The sequence below is a fragment of the Rhamphochromis longiceps genome, linkage group LG6 (genome assembly GCF_057381845.1).
Source record: "Rhamphochromis longiceps isolate RC_006_pf linkage group LG6, R_longiceps_female_GT1.1, whole genome shotgun sequence".
Classification (NCBI taxonomy): Eukaryota; Metazoa; Chordata; class Actinopteri; order Cichliformes; family Cichlidae; genus Rhamphochromis; species Rhamphochromis longiceps.
The window spans coordinates 2,945,668-2,963,738 of record NC_140562.1 but is presented as its reverse complement, the minus strand read 5'-3'; the positions used below and the strand labels follow the sequence as shown (position 1 = coordinate 2,963,738).

General features: G+C 46.9%; 3 protein-coding genes across 8 annotated transcripts in view; all 3 read left to right on the top strand.

Moving 5' to 3' along the window:
• The window catches only part of LOC146667263 (uncharacterized), a 10,261-nt gene extending 8,069 nt beyond the window's left edge, over positions 1–2,192 (top strand). The window contains exons 3-4 of one of the 2 annotated variants that reach the window (XM_085408929.1): positions 224–290; positions 994–2,192. In XM_085408929.1, coding sequence (XP_085265055.1) covers positions 224–290; positions 994–1,859 — 933 coding nt within the window. In that variant the 3' untranslated portion in view covers positions 1,860–2,192. The remainder of the gene's footprint in view (positions 1–223; positions 291–993) is intronic. The other variant, XM_085408927.1, reaches the window with a different exon arrangement.
• Positions 2,193–7,076: 4,884 nt separating this feature from the next.
• LOC146667262 (uncharacterized) lies at positions 7,077–13,586 on the top strand. 3 transcript variants are annotated; one of them, XM_085408932.1, is made up of 5 exons: positions 7,077–7,668; positions 7,818–8,238; positions 8,865–8,941; positions 9,948–10,062; positions 10,145–13,585. In XM_085408932.1, exons 2-5 carry the CDS (start codon positions 7,965–7,967, stop codon positions 11,167–11,169), a joined length of 1,491 nt encoding a protein of 496 aa, XP_085265058.1. In that variant the 5' UTR covers positions 7,077–7,668; positions 7,818–7,964; the 3' UTR covers positions 11,170–13,585. The 3 variants fall into 3 exon arrangements, with proteins under 3 accessions (XP_085265058.1, XP_085265057.1, XP_085265059.1); XM_085408931.1 differs by having other exon boundaries at positions 7,815–8,238; XM_085408933.1 differs by lacking the exon at positions 7,077–7,668 and having other exon boundaries at positions 7,688–8,238; positions 9,951–10,062; positions 10,145–13,586.
• Positions 13,587–13,889: 303 nt separating this feature from the next.
• Positions 13,890–18,071, top strand: part of LOC146667261 (uncharacterized) — a 29,973-nt gene continuing 25,791 nt past the window's right edge. Inside the window, exons 1-3 of one of the 3 annotated variants that reach the window (XM_085408925.1) lie at positions 13,890–14,487; positions 17,434–17,525; positions 17,617–17,731. In XM_085408925.1, the coding sequence (XP_085265051.1) occupies positions 14,166–14,487; positions 17,434–17,525; positions 17,617–17,731 (529 nt within the window). In that variant the 5' untranslated portion in view covers positions 13,890–14,165. The remainder of the gene's footprint in view (positions 14,488–17,433; positions 17,526–17,616; positions 17,732–18,071) is intronic. The other 2 variants (XM_085408924.1, XM_085408926.1) reach the window with 2 other exon arrangements.

Genomic DNA, 18,071 nt, shown 5'->3' with positions numbered 1-18,071 from the left:
CTGCTCCAGGGCTGTGCAGGTGTACTGTCCCCCACAGCCCTGCCGTTAGGACTGCACCGAGTCAAATACAAGTATGAGATGTGATGGTGCTGTGAAAGCACGGTTCATGTCACAGCCATGTTGACGTCAGTTGACGTCCACAGCCTGTCATGACCCCCCCCCCCACTGTGTGAGCGCCCCCTGGCTTCTCTGTGTCAGCTAAACGCCTCCCTCCTCTTTCCAGGGTCAGGGGAGTCTGAATAACACGAGCAGCTCTCAGATCCCGGAGGAAGACGTGGATCAGGTCCAAGGTATCATCTGTTTCTCACTTACATTGTTTCACGTGCTGCCAACCCCACGAAGGCTGTTCACCGACTAACCATCGGCCCTGGTCACTGCATAGACGAACAGAGCAGCCAGTGGCACCACGATGTCTGTAAGAAACCAATATTTGAAGAATTCATTACATTACAAATGATTGTGGTAAAAACCCGAGTCAGGAAACACAGATCCCAGAGAGGTGATGGTACCTGAAGCTTCATCGTTAGTACTCAGCAGCACGGTGTGTGGGACTGAGCCAGGAGAGAGTATCATCCAGTGCCAGGGTGGCTGAGCTCTAACACACTCAAGACTAACATACACCCAGAATAATGTGTATTTTTCATCATAGGACTCTCAGCTGTAGGCAAAAACTCCACACTTGATTTCAGTCTTAGTGCCTGTGTGAGAGCTGGGACAGTTTGGGTGAGCATGCACGCTGCTGTGGAACATCCTATCCTATGGTTCATATTCTGTCTGAATGAAACTATCATGAAACCTAGAGACTGTTCGAGTGTTCAGAACTTGCAGACGTTGTACCGGCGCACTGGAAATGTAAGGCTGAGACTAAAAAAGTATCCAGATCAGTTAACAAAGCACTTTGGCGTCTCACTGAAGGTGAAAAGGAGAAACTTGTCAGGTATTAACCTGAAAAATGCCGTTTCTAATCCTGTTTCTTTGCTGTGGGCTCCTCAGGCTCCACTCCAGGGAAACAGTCCCTCCCAGGGGCAGCTGGATTGGCAGGAGGACATCAGGACACAATGTCACCAGGAGACCGAGGCCCTGTACAGGCTCTTGGTAAATGCATTGAGGAAATTAATGACTGGTTGTGCCACAATTTTCTCCAACTAAACAAAAACAAAACTGAGGTAATAGTCTTTTGCGCCAAAGAAAAACGATTACAGGTCACCAGAGAACTTCAATCTATACATCTAAAAACCACAAACCAGGCGAGAAATTTGGGTGTAGTGATGGATGCAGACCTAAACTTAGAAAAACACATTAAGACAATAACAAAGTCAGCTTACTATCACCTCAAGAATATTTCAAGGATAAAAGATCTGATGTCTCAACAGGACCTGGAAAAACTAGTCCATGCATTCATCTTTAGTAGGCTTGATTACTGTAACAGCATCTTTACAGGTCTACCTAAAAAATCAGTCAGACAACTACAGCTCATTCAGAACTCTGCTGCTCGAGTCCTCACTAAGACCAAAAAAGTGGACCACATCAGTCCAGCTCTGAGGTCTTTACACTGGCTGCCTGTCCGTCAGAGGATAGACTTTAAAGTTCTGATGCTGGTCTATAAAGCTCTGAATGGTTTAGGACCAAAATACATCAATGACCTCCTGACCCAGTATGAACCTTCCAGATCCCTCAGGTCATCTGGATCCGGTCTTTTATCAGTTCCCAGAGTCAGAACCAGACACGGAGAAGCTGCATTCAGCTTTTATGCTCCTTATATCTGGAACAAACTCCCAGAAAGCCTCAGATCAGCTGAAACACTCAGTTTATTTAAATCCAGGTTGAAGACTCACCTGTTCTCAGCTGCATTTGAATAAAGCACCAAATCCACACTTTAAGCTTAAATTTCAAAACTTACATTTAACTACTGATTTTATCTACTGTTCTGATTTTATCTGTTTTGATTTTATATACTGTTGTTTGTTGTTTGTTTGTTAATTAGTTAGTTAGTTAGTTTATTTGCTTGTTTTAATCAATTTTAAATCATGCTTTTTATTTGTTTTTGTTTCTAATGTCTCTGTAAAGCACTTTGAATCACCTTGTTGTTGAATTGTGCTATACAAATAAACTTGCCTTGCCTTACGGAGCAGCATCCTGTTCTAAACTCAAAATTGCATCAGTCAACCAAATCAGTTCAAAGCCAGCCTCTGGTTTTCCACCAGGTTCCAAGATGGCTCAGAGTGGAGCTCTGCTGCGAAGCTTGACGGCGCTGCAGTCGGCTTGCTGCCACGTGGGGCTGACAGACGTGGTGGGTCGTGGGTAGGAGGTGGAGACGAGGGAGCACCTCTCAGCAGAGCTGAGTGCTGACATCATCAGCCGGAGGTGTGGGGTTCAACGCCTCTCCTGTTGCCATAGAAACAGTGGACTCCCAGGTCCAGCTAACATGGCCATCGTGGTCGCAGATGCAGCAGATGGACAACTTATCGAGTCCGAGCAGCAGTCAGGAGCAGGGGTCTGGCTCTCGCTTGGTGTGTTCGGAGCGATAATGCTTCTTTTGCAGTGCAGCTGTCTTTGCACCAGTCTTTCACCGATGTAGTGTGTGGACTGTGTGTGAACCAGTATGTGACTCAACACCAATGGGCTATTTACTGACAGGGTGTAGCCTTCAGATCGTCATCACCAGGTGTTCCTAATACACTCTGGGGTGACCCGGCCACTGTGACAGAAAACAGCCTTCATTTAGTTTTCCTGACACGTTCAAAGGTGACTCTGTGAATGATGGTCAGACTTTCTACCTCAGGACTTTCTGGTAGAGAGCAGAATTCATGGTTTCATCGATTACAGCAAGTCTTCCAGGTCATGGAGCTGCAGTTCACCCCAGAGCAGGGGTCGGCAACCTTTCTGATGATGAGTGCATCTAAACTTTCCTCAAAAGTCAGTGTGCCATATGACTGCATTAGCAATAAATGTAATAACGCTCTATACTAGCAGTCCTTCACAAACAGGGAACAGTCTGTCTATTCTCTCCATCTGTCAGCTGCTGCTGGCTCTTCCTCACACACTGCTGAGTTTGTCCTGGTGGATCATCAGGGCTGCAAAGCCTCACAGATGATGTGCAGCAGTGGGTCCCTCAGTCTGTCCTCACTCTGGACACTTGCAGTCGTCACACATGGAAATCAAATGTGTGATAAGCTGCAGGATTCAAACACAAGTGTAACTTGCTTCAAGGAGTCCATCATTGTTCCTGTCCCGAAGAAACCCCACCCTGCTTCTCTCAATGACTATCGCCCTGTAGCCCTCACCTCAGTAGTGATGAAGTGCTTTGAACGCCTGGTCAGAGACTTCATCATTTCTTCACTACCAGACACACTGGACCCACTACAGTTTGCTTACCGTCCAAATCGTTCCACAGACGATGCCATCTCTCATCTCCTCCACACATCACTCACTCACTTGGACACTAGAAGGGGGAATTATGTTAAAATGCTCTTCATAGACTACAGCTCTGCATTTAATACCATAATTCCCTCCACACTCACCACCAAGCTGGAGCATCTGGGACTCAGCTCATCTATGTGTCAGTGGATCTCCAACTTCCTAACTGGCAGACCACAGGCAGTAAGGATGGGCGGACATGTCTCAGCCTCCACCACTCTCAGCACTGGAGCCCCCCAGGGGTGTGTTCTGAGCCCCCTGCTGTACTCTTTGTACACATATGACTGCGTGGCCACTACCAGCTCCACCACCATCATCAAGTTTGCTGACGACACCGTCGTGGTGGGCCTGATCTCTGATAACAACGAGACGGCCTACCTGAAGGAGATTAGGAATCTGGAGTACTGGTGCCAGAGGAACAACCTCCTTCTAAACGTCAGTAAGACAAAGGAGCTGATAGTGGACTTCAGCACTAAGCAGGAGAGGAACTACCAGACCCCCGTCATCAACGAGTGCCCAGTGGAGAGAGTGGACAGCTTCAAATACCTCGGAGTTCACATCACACAGGACCTGTCATGGTCCTGTCACATCAACACCGTGGTGAAAAAGGCCCGACAGCGTCTCTACCACCTCAGACGCTTGAGAGACTTCCAACTGCCCTCCAAGGTGCTCAGGAACTTTTACTCCTGCACCATAGAGAGCATCCTGGCGGGAAACATCTTAACCTGGTTCGGGAACAGCACCATGCAGGACAGACGAGCTCTACAGAGGGTTGTGCGGTCAGCTGAGCGCACCATCCGCTCCGAGCTCCCTGACCTGCACTCAATCTACAGCAGGCGGTGCTGGACCAAGGCCAGGAAGATCGTGAAGGACCTCAGCCATCCCAACAACAGACTGTTCTCTCTGTTGAGGTCAGGAAAGCGATTCCGCTCCCTGAAGACCAACACAGAGAGACTGAGGAGGAGCTTCTTCCCGCAGGCGATACGGTCTCTCAATCACACCACCACACAGTACTGACCCACACATATGGTTCTTACACACACACTGGACTTTCTGGACTTTGGTTTCACTTCATCACTTAAATCACGCTGCTGTTATTGTGTATATATTTATTTATATTTCTTCATACATTCTTATATAGTTCTATATTGTGTATTTTGTTGTACAGTTATTTTATTTTCAACTTTAATTTATATATTTTATCTTATTCTTCCCAGTTAAATTTACCCTTCATTCTAATTTGTGTTGTACAGTTATTTCATTTTTAACCTTAATTTATATTTTATTCCTTCCTAGTTAAATTTACCCTTTTTAATTTTTCATATTTATTTCCTATCTTATTCATAGCCTTTTCCTTTTTTGTTTTCTTTAGGTCACGAGCAGTTGTCCAAGCATTTCACTACATATCGTACTGTGTATGACTGTGTACGTGACAAATAAAATTTGAATTTGAATTTGAACTTATAAACACATGTTCATACTTTTATTCCACAATCAGAGAGAAAGAAACAGAGAGAGAGTGCAGGACAGACAGACAGGTGACAGTCTCAGGTGTACACACTGCTACAAACAGGAGGATTTAGTGTTTGTGTTATTACGAGTGTAAACAAGAAGAGTTCCAGATGGTGCAGTGGACACATGTGTGACTGCTGTGATTAAAGCATCTTTCTTTCAGCTTAACGAGTGAACCGTCAGCTCGTTCAAACACACGTTAAAGTGCGTTTGGCTCGACACCACCGAACAGAGGCAGCAATATAACACAGCTCACATTAACAGTGCAGTGAATCCTGCTTGTGCCGTGATGTTCAGGACTGCAAACCGAGCAGCATCACTGACTTTCAGCCTGTTGTGTTTGTGGATATATGACTGACTTTAATTATCCACAAAATCATCAGATTCTCTGTAAGATTAAGGTCGACTATTGTATTATATTTTAAAGGCTTTAAAACCAAGTAAACGCTGAAAGTACAAACATCGCTAATGTCACATAACTTTGCCGACATGTGGCCAACAGGAATGTTTTAATGTTCCTCATTATTAAACATTTGCACATAAATAAGTGACATAATATTCAGTACTTACTTTTAACAGTTTACTCTTCGGCCGCTCCACCTCCACTTCTGCAGCTGCCAGTCAAAGCTGCTATGATAACGTTTCACCCCAATTTAACATCACCGCGGTAGGAATTAGAATCAAACTTATGGGAGAGGAGACTCATTGGACATCAATCAGCGTGATGAGAACTATTGATAACAAAAGAAAGAATCTTTGGAAAAAGTTTTTCTTAGGAGAATTAATTTATTTTAGTCTGACCACAGTCCCATCCGCTAACATAGAGGAGGCGGGGTTTATGACCTATACTGCAGCCAGACACCAGGGGGCGATAGAGACGTTTTGGCTTCATTTTTGGGACGCTGTCACGTCATCCATCTTTATTACAGTCATTGGTGGTGATGAAGGAAAACGCTGGGTTGGCATGTAAAGGGGCATTTATTCCTTTCAAAGACCTGCAGTTCAAAAAAAGCGCCCCTCGACAGCCAAACCCATCTGTTCTCTGATTGGATTGTTACATTTGTGATTGACATGACATTGACCAATCAGATGAAAGGAAGGTTAAAATTCGTACTTGTAACTTGCAGGGTTTTTTGGCTAAGTCCACACACAAATTCTTTTTACACATACAAATCCTGATTTACATGTACAAAATATTTATGACCCAAGAGCGTAGATTTGGTTTGGGCATTGGTGGGGACGGATGATTCAACCACCGAACCCTGCCCTGTTTTTGTTTTTTGTTTTTCCTTCTTGATTAACAAAAAAGGAGAAATATACTTGCCTACATATGCTATTCTACGTGCTTTTAAACCATTTAAAATTACAATTCATAGTTTTATATGTGAATTATATAATGTTAAAGTACTATTAAACAAATGACTGAGTATTTCAGGCTTTAGTTTACTTCAGCCATATTCCATATAAATCAGGTATCATACAAAAATAAAAATAGCTTCAAATACAGTCATGACAATAAAAGAATATGACTTTAAGGACTTAACAACATTACTTCAGTTATAGTACACCAACATCTCTGACACATCAGCACTAAGGGAACACTGAGTGACCTGCTGGTTTTTGTCCATAAAACTACTCGTCTAAGATGACCACAAAGTAACAGATCTCTCAGCAAAATGATGCAACGTTTGAGGCACTATTGCCCCGATTAACTCAGTGAGCTGCGATCTTTTATTCTAAACATGAGCTACTGTTACAGCAACAGACATGGACTACATGCCCCACACAACAACTCAATGTCCACTATGTGAAGCAGCCAAACACAGGCCTGCTCCTCTCACTAACTGAGATAAACTGCTGGCATATTGGTTTTACATCTATACTGTCCGGTCTCTCCTGGTGGACATGGCAACACGTTATTCATGGTTACGTACAGTTTCAGACTGATGTGGGCCAAAGCCTAGCATGGCCTGTAACGTTATTGTGACACATTTTATGAGTGAACTTGGCTTTAAGTGACTCACAGGTTTCTTTGAAAAACACTTTCTTATATCCAGCTTCTTCCTCTTTGCTGCCGTCCTCCTCTCCTCCTCGCAGCGCAGGTTTGCCGCTGCTGAAACTGAACAGAGCTCCCTGAAAGGCTCAGCCAATCACATTGGCCATATTTGTCACATGACGTAGGACTCCAGTAGAGGACGTGATTTAACTCTTTCTGCACCGCTGGGTGAATGAGACGCTGACAGATCGTTTTTCTTTCTATCGGGTTTGTTTTTCTTTACTCGAAGAGATCAAATTATTGGTGGGGACAATTCAGTAATCGCTGGATATTGGTGGGGACGTGTCCCTTCCGCCCATGACAATCTACGCCCTTGTTATGACCACATTTTGAGCCCATATAATCGGCCTTAAAATGCAGCTTTAAGGCTGCAGACCCTGAATTGGGATACAGCCAAGGTTTCAGGTGAACCCACTGTGAAACCTGGCACCGCCCTATCATGTGATTTCCTGAGGTTAGATGGCCCATGAGGTGAGTGGGCGTTAAGGCGTCTGGGAAGGATCTCAAACTGGATTACAGATGGCAGACTTGTGTAGCAGCATGAGACGCTGCAGAGGTGACCCGCGTGTGTGTGATGAGCCATCACAGCCCCTCCACAGCACACACGCACCTGCATCTTGCACAGGAGTGCCATGGTAACACTTCCTGTCAGGATTTAGACCTCAGAACGCCTGATGATTAAGGTCTGTGTCTTTAACACACACACACACACACACACACACACACACACACACACACACACACACGTGGTTATTTTTGTGACCTGATGCTGTCACATGTGGGGCGGCAGCCTGCGACATGATACTAAACAACAAACTGACGTCATCAGCAGGCGACTCCCACCTGACAGCGCCCAGGAGGCCGACGGGGAGCCTGTGCATGTCTTCGGCCACACATCAGTGCGCGGATCTCCTGACGCCCGTGCACCGCAGCGTCTGCCGCGCGCATCTGTCCGTGCACTCCGACAGCGCGGGCCACGATGGCGGACTGCGTCGGCTTCCAAGCGCAGATCGCCTCCATCATAGAGATGCTGGCCAACTCGGCGGTAGCCGAAATTTGCAAACTGGTGGACGACGGTTACGCGGCGCTGCGCTCTCAGATGGAGCAGGAGCGGGAGAAGAGCGAGAAGGAGAACCGAGCCCTGCGGCAGAGGCTGCGAGACATGGACGTGAAGATGCGGAGCTGTGAGAGGAGGATGAGGAGACGGAGTCAGCGCGAGGAGCATCACACGGCTCATTTTAGGCCGCCCAAAGGTAGGGGAGCGGGACACCCTGCACATCCACCCATCCAGCTGTGAGCTCAGTAATGATTATACTGCTGCATCCCGCCCCGTGTGCTAGTCGGAGAAATTCGTCCTGTCTCCCATGAAGAGCATGGTAAAAGATGGCTCGCATGTTTTGTCCCAGCAAACCTGATTCAGGTGTCCTCAAATGCTGGTTGGTGTAACATGCACCTGCTGATCTGCTGGGCTCTTCCTGCACAGCCACCTGTGGAGTTCAGCAAAAGGCAGAATATCCAGTGAGTTCTCCGGGTGAAAAGGTGTAGTTGATGTTAGAGCAAATCAGAGCTCGTTACAACCGAGGTATGCAGAAGAGCGGGGCTGAGTGCACAGCACATCAAACAGATGTGCTACAGCAGCAGAAGAACAGGAAGCCACTGCTCACACAGGCGCAGCAAAACTGGAGAAGAGTGGAAACACTGCCAGGTGTGCCGAGTTTCTGCTGCCACACGGTACAGCTCGCCGTGCGTCAAATATGACGGCAGATCATAGACATCAGACGTGGGGATGCGTGGCGTGTCTGTCTGATAATGTGGCTGCGTGACACACAGCTGAAACACGTGGGGGAGCACATGTTCAATGTCCTGTGTTATTTTTCAGGACCTGATGACCATCAGCCCCTGGCACCCCCTCCTCTGGCTCTTTCTGAAGGCAAACCCTTTCATCCAGTTTCAAAGGTAAAGATGAATCGTGCACTAGGCTAGCACGTTATATAACCTCAGCTCTCTGCACTTTGTGAACCTCTAATCCAAGATCAATCTGTTTTTGTTAATACAAGAATCCAACATTATTTTCGTCAGTGTTGATCTGTGACCGTGTGACAAAGAAAAGGTCCACATCCTAAGGTTAGACTCAGATGTGTCTGAGTCCACCCTCTAACATATGTTTCATATGTTATTCACTCTAAAAACATTACTTTGTTAGGTTCAGGATCTTTAAAGGGTTCTATTGGTTTAGGCCCTAAAAAGGAACAGTTGGAGTTAGGAATACAACATAAACTGAATTAGAAAAAGCTCATGGTTTGGGTTCAAATTCTGCTTTATTTATACAGCTCCAAATCACAGCAACAGTCACCTCAAGGTGCTTTATACTGTGAGGTCGACTCTACAATGACACAGAGAAATCACAACAATGAGCAAGCACTTTGGCGACAGTGGGAAGGAAAAACTCCCTTTTAACAGGAAGAAACCTCCAGCAGAACCAGGCTCAGGGTGGAGCCGCCACCTGAGACCAGTTAGGGGTGAGTGGAGGAAGACAGGATAAAGACATGCTGTGGAAGAGAGACAGAGATGGATAACAACTAAGGATTCAGTGCAGAGAGGTCTATTAACACATAGTGAGTGAAGAAGAAACACCCAGTGCATCATGGGAATCCCCGGCAGCCTACGTCTATTGCAGCATAACTAAGGGAGGATTCAGGGTCACCTGGTCCAGCACTAACTATATGCTTTAGCAAAAAGGAAAGTTTGAAGCCTAATCTTGAAAGTAGAGATAGTGTCTGTCTCCTGAATCCAAACTGGAAGCTGGTTCCACTCACAGTGTGCACACGTGCAGTTATTTCTATTTTGGATGCAAAAAGTCTTGAATGTCTTCCTTCAGCGTCCGCAGCGTCTTGGCTGCTGTGTGGGACAGAAATGATTGATGCAGTAGCTGAAACTGTGAGACTCGTTTGTCTTTTCTCAGCAGGAGGAAGCCAAGATGTTGACACTGGTGAAGCAGGAAAAAGAGGAGAGAGATGACTGCAACTTGGACGTGAAGGTGGAGGTTAACATAAGGGCGGAGTGTGGCCTCTCTGCAGGTGAGTGTGGCCCCCACACAGTTACATCAGTGTTTTGTTGGCTGCTCACATGGTTTCAGTGTTACTGTCTGTCCTTCTACAGCTTTGGAGCCCAGCGAGGAAAGCCCCCCTGCTGACACTGTCCTCGACACCAGCGTCAGCAGCCTCACATCCTCCACATCACAGCTGTCCTCCTCTCCTGCTGATGCCACGATGGACCTGACCTGCAGGCCTCGAGCAAAACGTAAGGCTGCTAAGCCCGTAGGCAACACTGAGGGGGTCCATGCCTCCGAAGCGGCTCGCAGGGACCCTTCGGGGAGCCTACCTGATATGGCTCTGAAGCCAGAGGTCCAGACAGATGAGCTCACAGAAGATGACCTTCATCCCTCTCAGCTGTCGGCCACTATAGCCTCTGATGAGTCGAGCTGCGACCGCCTCAACAGCCTGGGCCTGGATCTGGCCTGGATGCAGGAGCGTGTCAGCCATCTGGGAGCAGCCTATGCAGTAGCACAGCTGGGTTTGGGGAACACGGACAGCGGGCACCCTTCTGCCTCCTTCCCCTCACAGGGAGGGGGAGAAAGTCTCGACGGCCCCCCGACTATGCTCTTTACAGGCGGCGCTCACGAGATGGCTGCTTTTGCTGCCTCCTTCGACATGGCTGCTGCTGCCGCCGCCGTAGTAGCTGCACCCCCTCCACCTCCGCCCCCTCCCCCTCCTCCGACAGCTCCCACTGGCACTGCCAGCAGCCAGAGGCGGCCTTACAGGAGCAGCACCGCCGCCGCAAAAGAGCCGGTGGCGTGCGCTGTGTGCGGACGTGTGTTCCCCAGCACGGCTGGCCTGGAGTTGCACCAGCGGGTGCACACCGGGGAAAGACCTTACACTTGCCCTCACTGTGGGAAGGGTTTTGCCCAGCCCAACAACCTGCGGGTTCACCTCCTCATCCACACCGGTGAGAGGCGTTATCGATGCACGCTGTGCGGGAAGAGTTTCATCTCATCGAGCCATCTGAAGAGGCACCGTACAGTTCACACACAGGAGAAACCCTACAGCTGCTCGCGCTGCGGCCAGTCCTTCAGCCAGATGTGTAGCGTCCGCAGACACCGGCAACAGTCTCAGTGTGGCCTGTAGCATGAATGCTGTAGCAACATCTGATACACTCTGGACTCTGAATGGTGAACATTTAAAGATGGTAGCTTGAGCGTAGATGAGGTGATGTCATGATGACGTTCAGAGTAAATGTTTGTCCTAAATCAGTTCTTCGGTTGGTCTACCCCACACTGTCTTCATATTGGTGGTTTGACAGTGAGACACGGTCACACAGGTGAGTTTGTGATAGACTCTGAGACTAGACTCTGAGACTAAACTGAGACTAAACTCTGAGACTAAACTCTGAGACTAGACTCTGAGACTAAACTCTGAGACTAGACTCTGAGACTAAACTGAGACTAAACTCTGAGACTAAACTCTGAGACTAAACTCTGAGTCTAACAATAAACTCTGAGAACTCGTTCGAGTGAGCTGTGACGAAAACCCCTCCTTAATAAAACCGCGATGTCGAGAGCAAATAAAAGGGCAGAACCTCTATTTTAATCTCGTGGCCCAAGGAGCATGACTGTGTACCAGTTTGGCTCATGCTTTTATCAAACATCGGTGTTCATGACTAGATGAAGCTGGAAGCTGACAGTGCAGTGTAGTGGCAGCGACACGGCTGCTGATTCCAGCATGTTGTATTTCATGCTGTCAGCAGCTGTAAGTAGCAATGACAACAGAAAGTCTGACTTTTGCTGCGCAGACTCTCCACCTAACTGTTGTTACCTGGTGCTATGTACATAAAGCAGTGATGGCAAACAGCATCTGCACATCTGTTGAAGGTGATCGCTCTATTTAGAAGAGTGGACTTTATTCCATCCATTAAATATTGGTTGATAAAGTTTGCAAACACAGAGCACTTTCTTTAGTCTAACATCAGAACATCGGTCATTAATGGGACTCTCAATATGCCAAATTCATGTTTGAATGTATTATTAACATAATGAACATTAGTCAATCCTGCACACAGAGAGTGTGCTACATGTGGCACAGTAACAGTACCTTAGTTATGTCTCAAGAACCAAGAAGGGAAATCCCAGAACGTTGTCTGTGTTTGTGTGGATGCTGCGCTTTGTTTGGGAGAAACGTTTCACGGCCCATCCGGGTCAGGCTGCAGCTTTCCCACCGTGCACACAGCACAGCTGACACGAGCACCACTAGCTCCGTTTCATAAACATTAATATGCAAATTGTCATGAACATTGATCGCTGACCACGAGTGCGATTCACAGAGTCAGGACTGGCAGCATTCACGGCGCTGACTCTCGTCCCGTGGATGGGCTGCAGCTTTCCTCAGTCCTGTTGGGATAATCGCCTCGATCTCTTTGACGGTCCTTTTCTGGGCTCTGCTTTCCAAAGTCCAGAGTTCCAATCAGAGGTCTTTATGGCCCGGATAAGGTGAACAGTCGAAAGGAAAAGTGGACATAGAAGGCACGTTGTAGCGGGACAGTGGGTTTCATCTTATTTTAGCTGATATGAAGAAGACGCGTGTCCTGGTTTGATGGGAGGAGCTGCGAGGGGCGGGCTGCTGCAGGAAGGCTAGGATACCACAGCTGTGCAGCGGCTAGGAGTCCATGTTGCTGCACGATTACAAAAGCTATAACAAACTGAGTAGTGTTGTTGTAAAAAAATTCCAGACTCTTCCGTTGAAGCACTTTAAAGGTTCCCCTTTGTTAGAAGGGAAAAACTGGAGTCGCGGTTTGATTCCATGCTCTCTGTATCAGCGTCATCATGACAGTATCGTGGACGAGTGGCCTTCTCAGACCTGTGCAGTGACTCTGACGTGTTGGCACTTTGTTGAAACACATCTTGTTGCCCAAGCTCGCAGCTCCTCGTTGTGCTGACTACATTTATGTGTGTGCACTTCACATTCATATTGAATTGATGGAAATGTAATAAGCTGTTGTGAAGAGAGGGCATTACATTTGGATTATTGTTATTATTATTTTTGGATGCAGAGCCTGACTGGAGAAGCTTTTTCCAGGTCCATGCCTGAAGATGAATCTTTTAATGTCAGACATTCATTGTCCACATTTCAACACATCACAGGACTGTAAAAAGATGTAAAGTGAAACATATATATCAGAGTCGTGTTAGTGTGTGTTGGTGTCTGACTGTAATCGGCTGTAGCAGCTAAAACAAATACTTTGCCTTCGAGTATTCTTTCATGACATGTTTCAGTGTTGATGTCATTAAATATGTAGGAGGTTTGCAGTGAACCTCGCCATGCTGTGCTCATCATTTCTGCTGTGTGCTGTCACTTTGTCATTTGTATGTTCCAGAGCTGTCACTTCAGAGGTGGCTACACTGACTTGACCCGAACCACCGTTTACCTGCACATCCTCTCTGTGGAGACATTCTGCTTTATGTACGAGACGACAGCAGTTAGATCTTTGTGCGTGTCTCAGTGTTCCACAATTGTAATGATTACATTTGCATACACACCCAGTTATCATTATTTTTTATAATTTAATAGATAAAAACATGACAGCAGAAGGTGTTGTGCTTAGCAGTAGGTGTGGCTGTAGCTCAGGAGGCAGAGATCACTTACTAACAGGAAGGTTGCTGCTGTATCTTTATGTGTGGCTGGACAAGTTGTTTTTAAAACTATCAGCACAGCCAGATGAAATGAAGTTGTGTCATACAGTACACTCATACCTGAGATTATAAAAGATATTGAGATATTGTTATCCAGCCACAGTCTGATGTTTCTCTGTTATTTTAGCCGCTGTTACAGAATTAGACAAATTCAGAGTCGTAGCTAAATCAGGTGATCTGGTGACAAACACACATCTGAACAAGTTGGAGCTTTAGTGCCACCGAGCTACGAGCAGCATTACATCCTCCGGAACAGAGGGTGGCGCTGTTACGGCAAACTGGCTGTGAGCCGCCGTCAAACAGGAGATGCACTTTAGCGGTGAGGTGCTAGTGTTTACCTGCTAGCTGTGCTGCAATGCTGTGAACGACCTCCAGTAGTTTCTTAGTCCTACTCGAGCAGTGAAAGAGCAAAGACCGAGCAGCCAGCGGCTAACAGCCATGTCCAACCGCCTGGCCTTCCAGACCCAGCTGGCCTCCATCATGGAGGTCCTAGCAAACGCAGCGGTGGCGGAAATCTGTAAGCTGGTTGACGACGACTACGCGGTGGTGAGGTTGCAGATGTCTCAGTGCCAGAGAGAGAACAAGGCCCTGAAGAGGAAACTACACCTGCTGGAGCTGAAGATGGCCCGGGGAAATGCCGAGAGAAGGCTCCGGGAGAGTGCCCTGAACAGCAGCCGGCCGAGGGTGCAGATAAACGGCAGCGACAGGCCCCGAGAGCCCTCCACCCCCGCCGGTACGGTCAGCACGAATAATCCGAGCAGTAAGAAGAGTCCAGTCTGAAACCACATCAGGCTTTCTTCACTCACACGTTTATTATGTTGTAAAAAGTCTGGGCCCTGGATAGAGCCGGGGCTACAGTGTGCCTAGCTCGTTTTTCCGGTGTGCAGAGAGGGCACAAAGTGGACACACGAGCATCTCTGGTTCATTCATGCAAACTCAGAAACCTCTTCATCGAGACTCGATGAAATGAACGTCTCCGCCCATCAGCTGTTATACCGGTACATTACAGAGCACATGTAGAAGCCTCCTACATCAAATCTGCATTTACATATAACCCCATCTTCTTTTCTGATCGGCTGTTTTCAGCTTATTTGTACCTTGTGACAATGAGCCTCCCGTTCTTGGCTTTGGGACAAACGCGATCTTGGTTCATGTTTGTCACCCTGCGCTGTGATTTCAGACACGTCACAGGGCTCTGACTAAGGCTTCCCACGGTTGCACTGGTGCGCCTAACGGTTTTTCTTAGCTGCACCAGGACAGAAGATAGGTGCAACTGCATCACTTAACACCGCAGTTTTACATGTTGACTTAAAAAAATTGCTGTCCATACAGACAATATTGATTTGTAAATGATTAAGTTCTTTATTTGGAGCTCAGTTCTACAAGAAACACAAGTTACTGACAAAGTGCTTAAAGCGCTTCACTGAGCTGAAATTTAACCTCAAAACATCTCAAGACATTCAATGAAAAGAAAATCTAAAAGGACCTCAAAGTGTCTCACGGGCTTCAAACTGAACATCTCGGTGTCGGCACAGCTTGATATCTTATGGACTGTCCTCCATTGCAGTCACATGGCCCTCAGATGGCCAACTCCTGTGATTTGGCCTTTTTCTTCTTTTCATCTTTTCTCATTACCCACAGCTACATCTGCTGCTGTCAGGCCGAGGCTGCTCACCTCTCTGTATCCGCCTGCACTTTCAAACGTACACACACACACATAGGCCTACAGGAATATCTGGACCATGGCCAATCAGAGACTATCTTTGATTGGTTAGACCATGATATGGGCATAATGTGTGTCTGTTGTTGACCGCATGGAGACTTTCAGTGTTGTGGGGACTGGCTGGTCTCACCTGTGTGACCTAGGATTTTTTGTTTGAGAAATTTGGTCGCACTCTAGAGCCCTGAATCAGTTGAAAAAGAGGTGCAGGTGGGAAGAGACTACAAACAGCAGAGGAGACGAGAAGATGGTCACACAGACGGTCATTTGGCCAGCCCTCGTTACATGGATATGACAGCAGAGGACTCTAGTGTCCCCCTGCAGTGCCTGGCATAGATGTGTGTTGTAATCTGTTGGTGCTACACAGAGCTTTGGTCCCAAGTGACACCAACACGAACCTCTGTCCTAATGAGGACACACATGTGATCTTTGTCTTAGTGTTTAGGTCTGAGCACAGAGCAAAGATGGAAACCAGCACAGAGACTTCAAAGTGATTCAGGTAGAAACGGAGGCTGACCGCTCCGATTCTACCTGGGTTGCTCGCTTGGTTGCTGTTTTGATCACGTAAACGATGTATATCTCTGCCCCCGTCCTGATCCAGTTTGAAATCGATGTGGAAGAAGTGCAAACTGAATCCCAGCCCTTCTCCATGAGCTATCAGTTAGTCAGATTTTGTTGCTCTATAAAATGACTGCTCAACATAAACCAACCATGATGTAACCTTTTTAAGCTTTCTAACCAGCTGTTTAAAGTCTCTGGTTCCCACCATTTGAATCAAATACTTGGCAAAACACTTGAGTAACCACGTCGCTCGAGTGACGCTCGGTGGAGTCCTTTATTTACATTTGGGTGGCACATTAGTGGCTGCTAGTATCTCCAGCTTCATAGCCTGCACTCCACGCTGTCTTTTTGCCTCAGGTGGTTAAACAGGGCTTTGTTGTTTCCACGGTTGTGCGTGTCATGCGAAGTGCCGTCAGGAGAACGTTGACGTAGATCCTTTGAAATAAATCTGCCTCTGAGGCTGACGCGTTTGTGTCATCGTTCTGTGCATTAGAGAATGTAAATGCCATTATATCACAATGTGACACTTTATTAATCACATAGTGTTGGCCGTGCTGCAGGTTAGCATCTGAAAGTGTGTTTGAGATGGAGAGGAACAGCTCAACACTTTCACTTGGATCAGGAAGTGTACACAGTTTAAATGGCAGGAATAATCAAACACGTGATTTATGCAGAACGCCAGCTGATGTTTGAGTGTGAATGCATGGCACGTGCACAAAAATCCCCAGCAATGTACACATCACATTTTAGACAAAATCAAACTGAAACAAATGTTTAGCAAAAAAACATAGTATTACATAATAAGACTCTTTTTTTTGTTTGTTTTCTAATTCAGTTTTATTTACACAGCGCCAAATCACAACAACAGTCGCCTCAAGGTGCTTTATATTGTACAGTAGATGCAGAGAAAACCCAACAATCATATGACCCCCTATGAGCAGCACTTTGGCGACAGTGGGAAGGAAAAAATTCCCTTTTAACAGGAAGAAACCTCCAGCAGAACCAGGCTCAGGGAGGGCGGGGCCATCTGCTGCAACAGGATAAAGACATGCTGTGGAAGAGAGACAGAGGTTAATAACAGGGATGATGGGGAAACAGGAAGATGAATATTATGGATGCATGTTCTCAAAATACTTCAACTGTAACATTGAAATATTGAATAAAATAAAGTTTCTCTGGTAAAATGCTGATACAGCTGAACACAGTAAAATAAGTAACTTGTGCCTGTCAAACACACCGTCACACCCACATCATGGTTAAAATAAACAGGTGGGCTCTGCCATTACTGCCCTATAGGGACGGAGGGGCGGGATCTATTTACACTGACACAGAGCCGTGTTAGCGTTCACTTCCAATAGTGTAATATGTGAGCCAAACATGAGAATAACATCGGCATTTGAAGACAGCTGCTTTTCTGTCGTGTAGGTGACGTGTTTGACCAGCAGAGGGAGGTGCTTCTGTGGCCCAGCGGAGACGCAACCGGTGAACTGATCCTGTCTGAAAGCATGCACAGTAAGGTAGGCACATCATCACAGGTTAGCGTATGTGCACGCTGCTGTGTGAAGCTGCTATTGGCTGACTGAGAGACGATTCCGTGTTGCTGTGCAGTCTCCAGATGTGGAGCTGGTGGAGCCGGAGGCAGTGCTGGTGAAAGAGGAGAAGGTGCAGGCAGCCACGTCTCGAGATGAAGCGGAGCAGAGTACGTCACTTATAGGAGATGATGGTGAGTACAGACAGAAACACTAAGGCTGCTGAGTGGACGAGTACTGACACTGGGACATTTCCACGCAACATGCCGTGCTGCAGTTTAAAAATCTTAACACCTTCCATCAAATCGGTCGTAGTTTAAACCGCACATGCACGTGGTTGGAGGCGTCGCCTCAGAGGAACAAGGCTCGGCTTTTTTCTGTGGGTTTGCTCCTCCCACAGTCCACACACATGCATGTTAGGTTAGTTGGTAATTCTGAAGTTGACCGTGGACATAAAGCATGAGTGGTCCCAACACAGACACACAGCTGAGCGTGTGGGGATTCCCACTGGGAGAGCACTCAGAGTGACCGTGA

Coding starts and splice junctions, on each gene's coding strand:
- LOC146667262 (XM_085408932.1), top strand. CDS start 7,965: ATGGCGGACTGCGTCGGCTTCCAAGCGCAGATCGCCTCCATCATAGAG. Junction 8,942..9,947: donor CCTTTCATCCAGTTTCAAAG/GTAAAGATGAAT, acceptor GTCTTTTCTCAG/CAGGAGGAAGCCAAGATGTT. Junction 10,063..10,144: donor GGAGTGTGGCCTCTCTGCAG/GTGAGTGTGGCC, acceptor GTCCTTCTACAG/CTTTGGAGCCCAGCGAGGAA.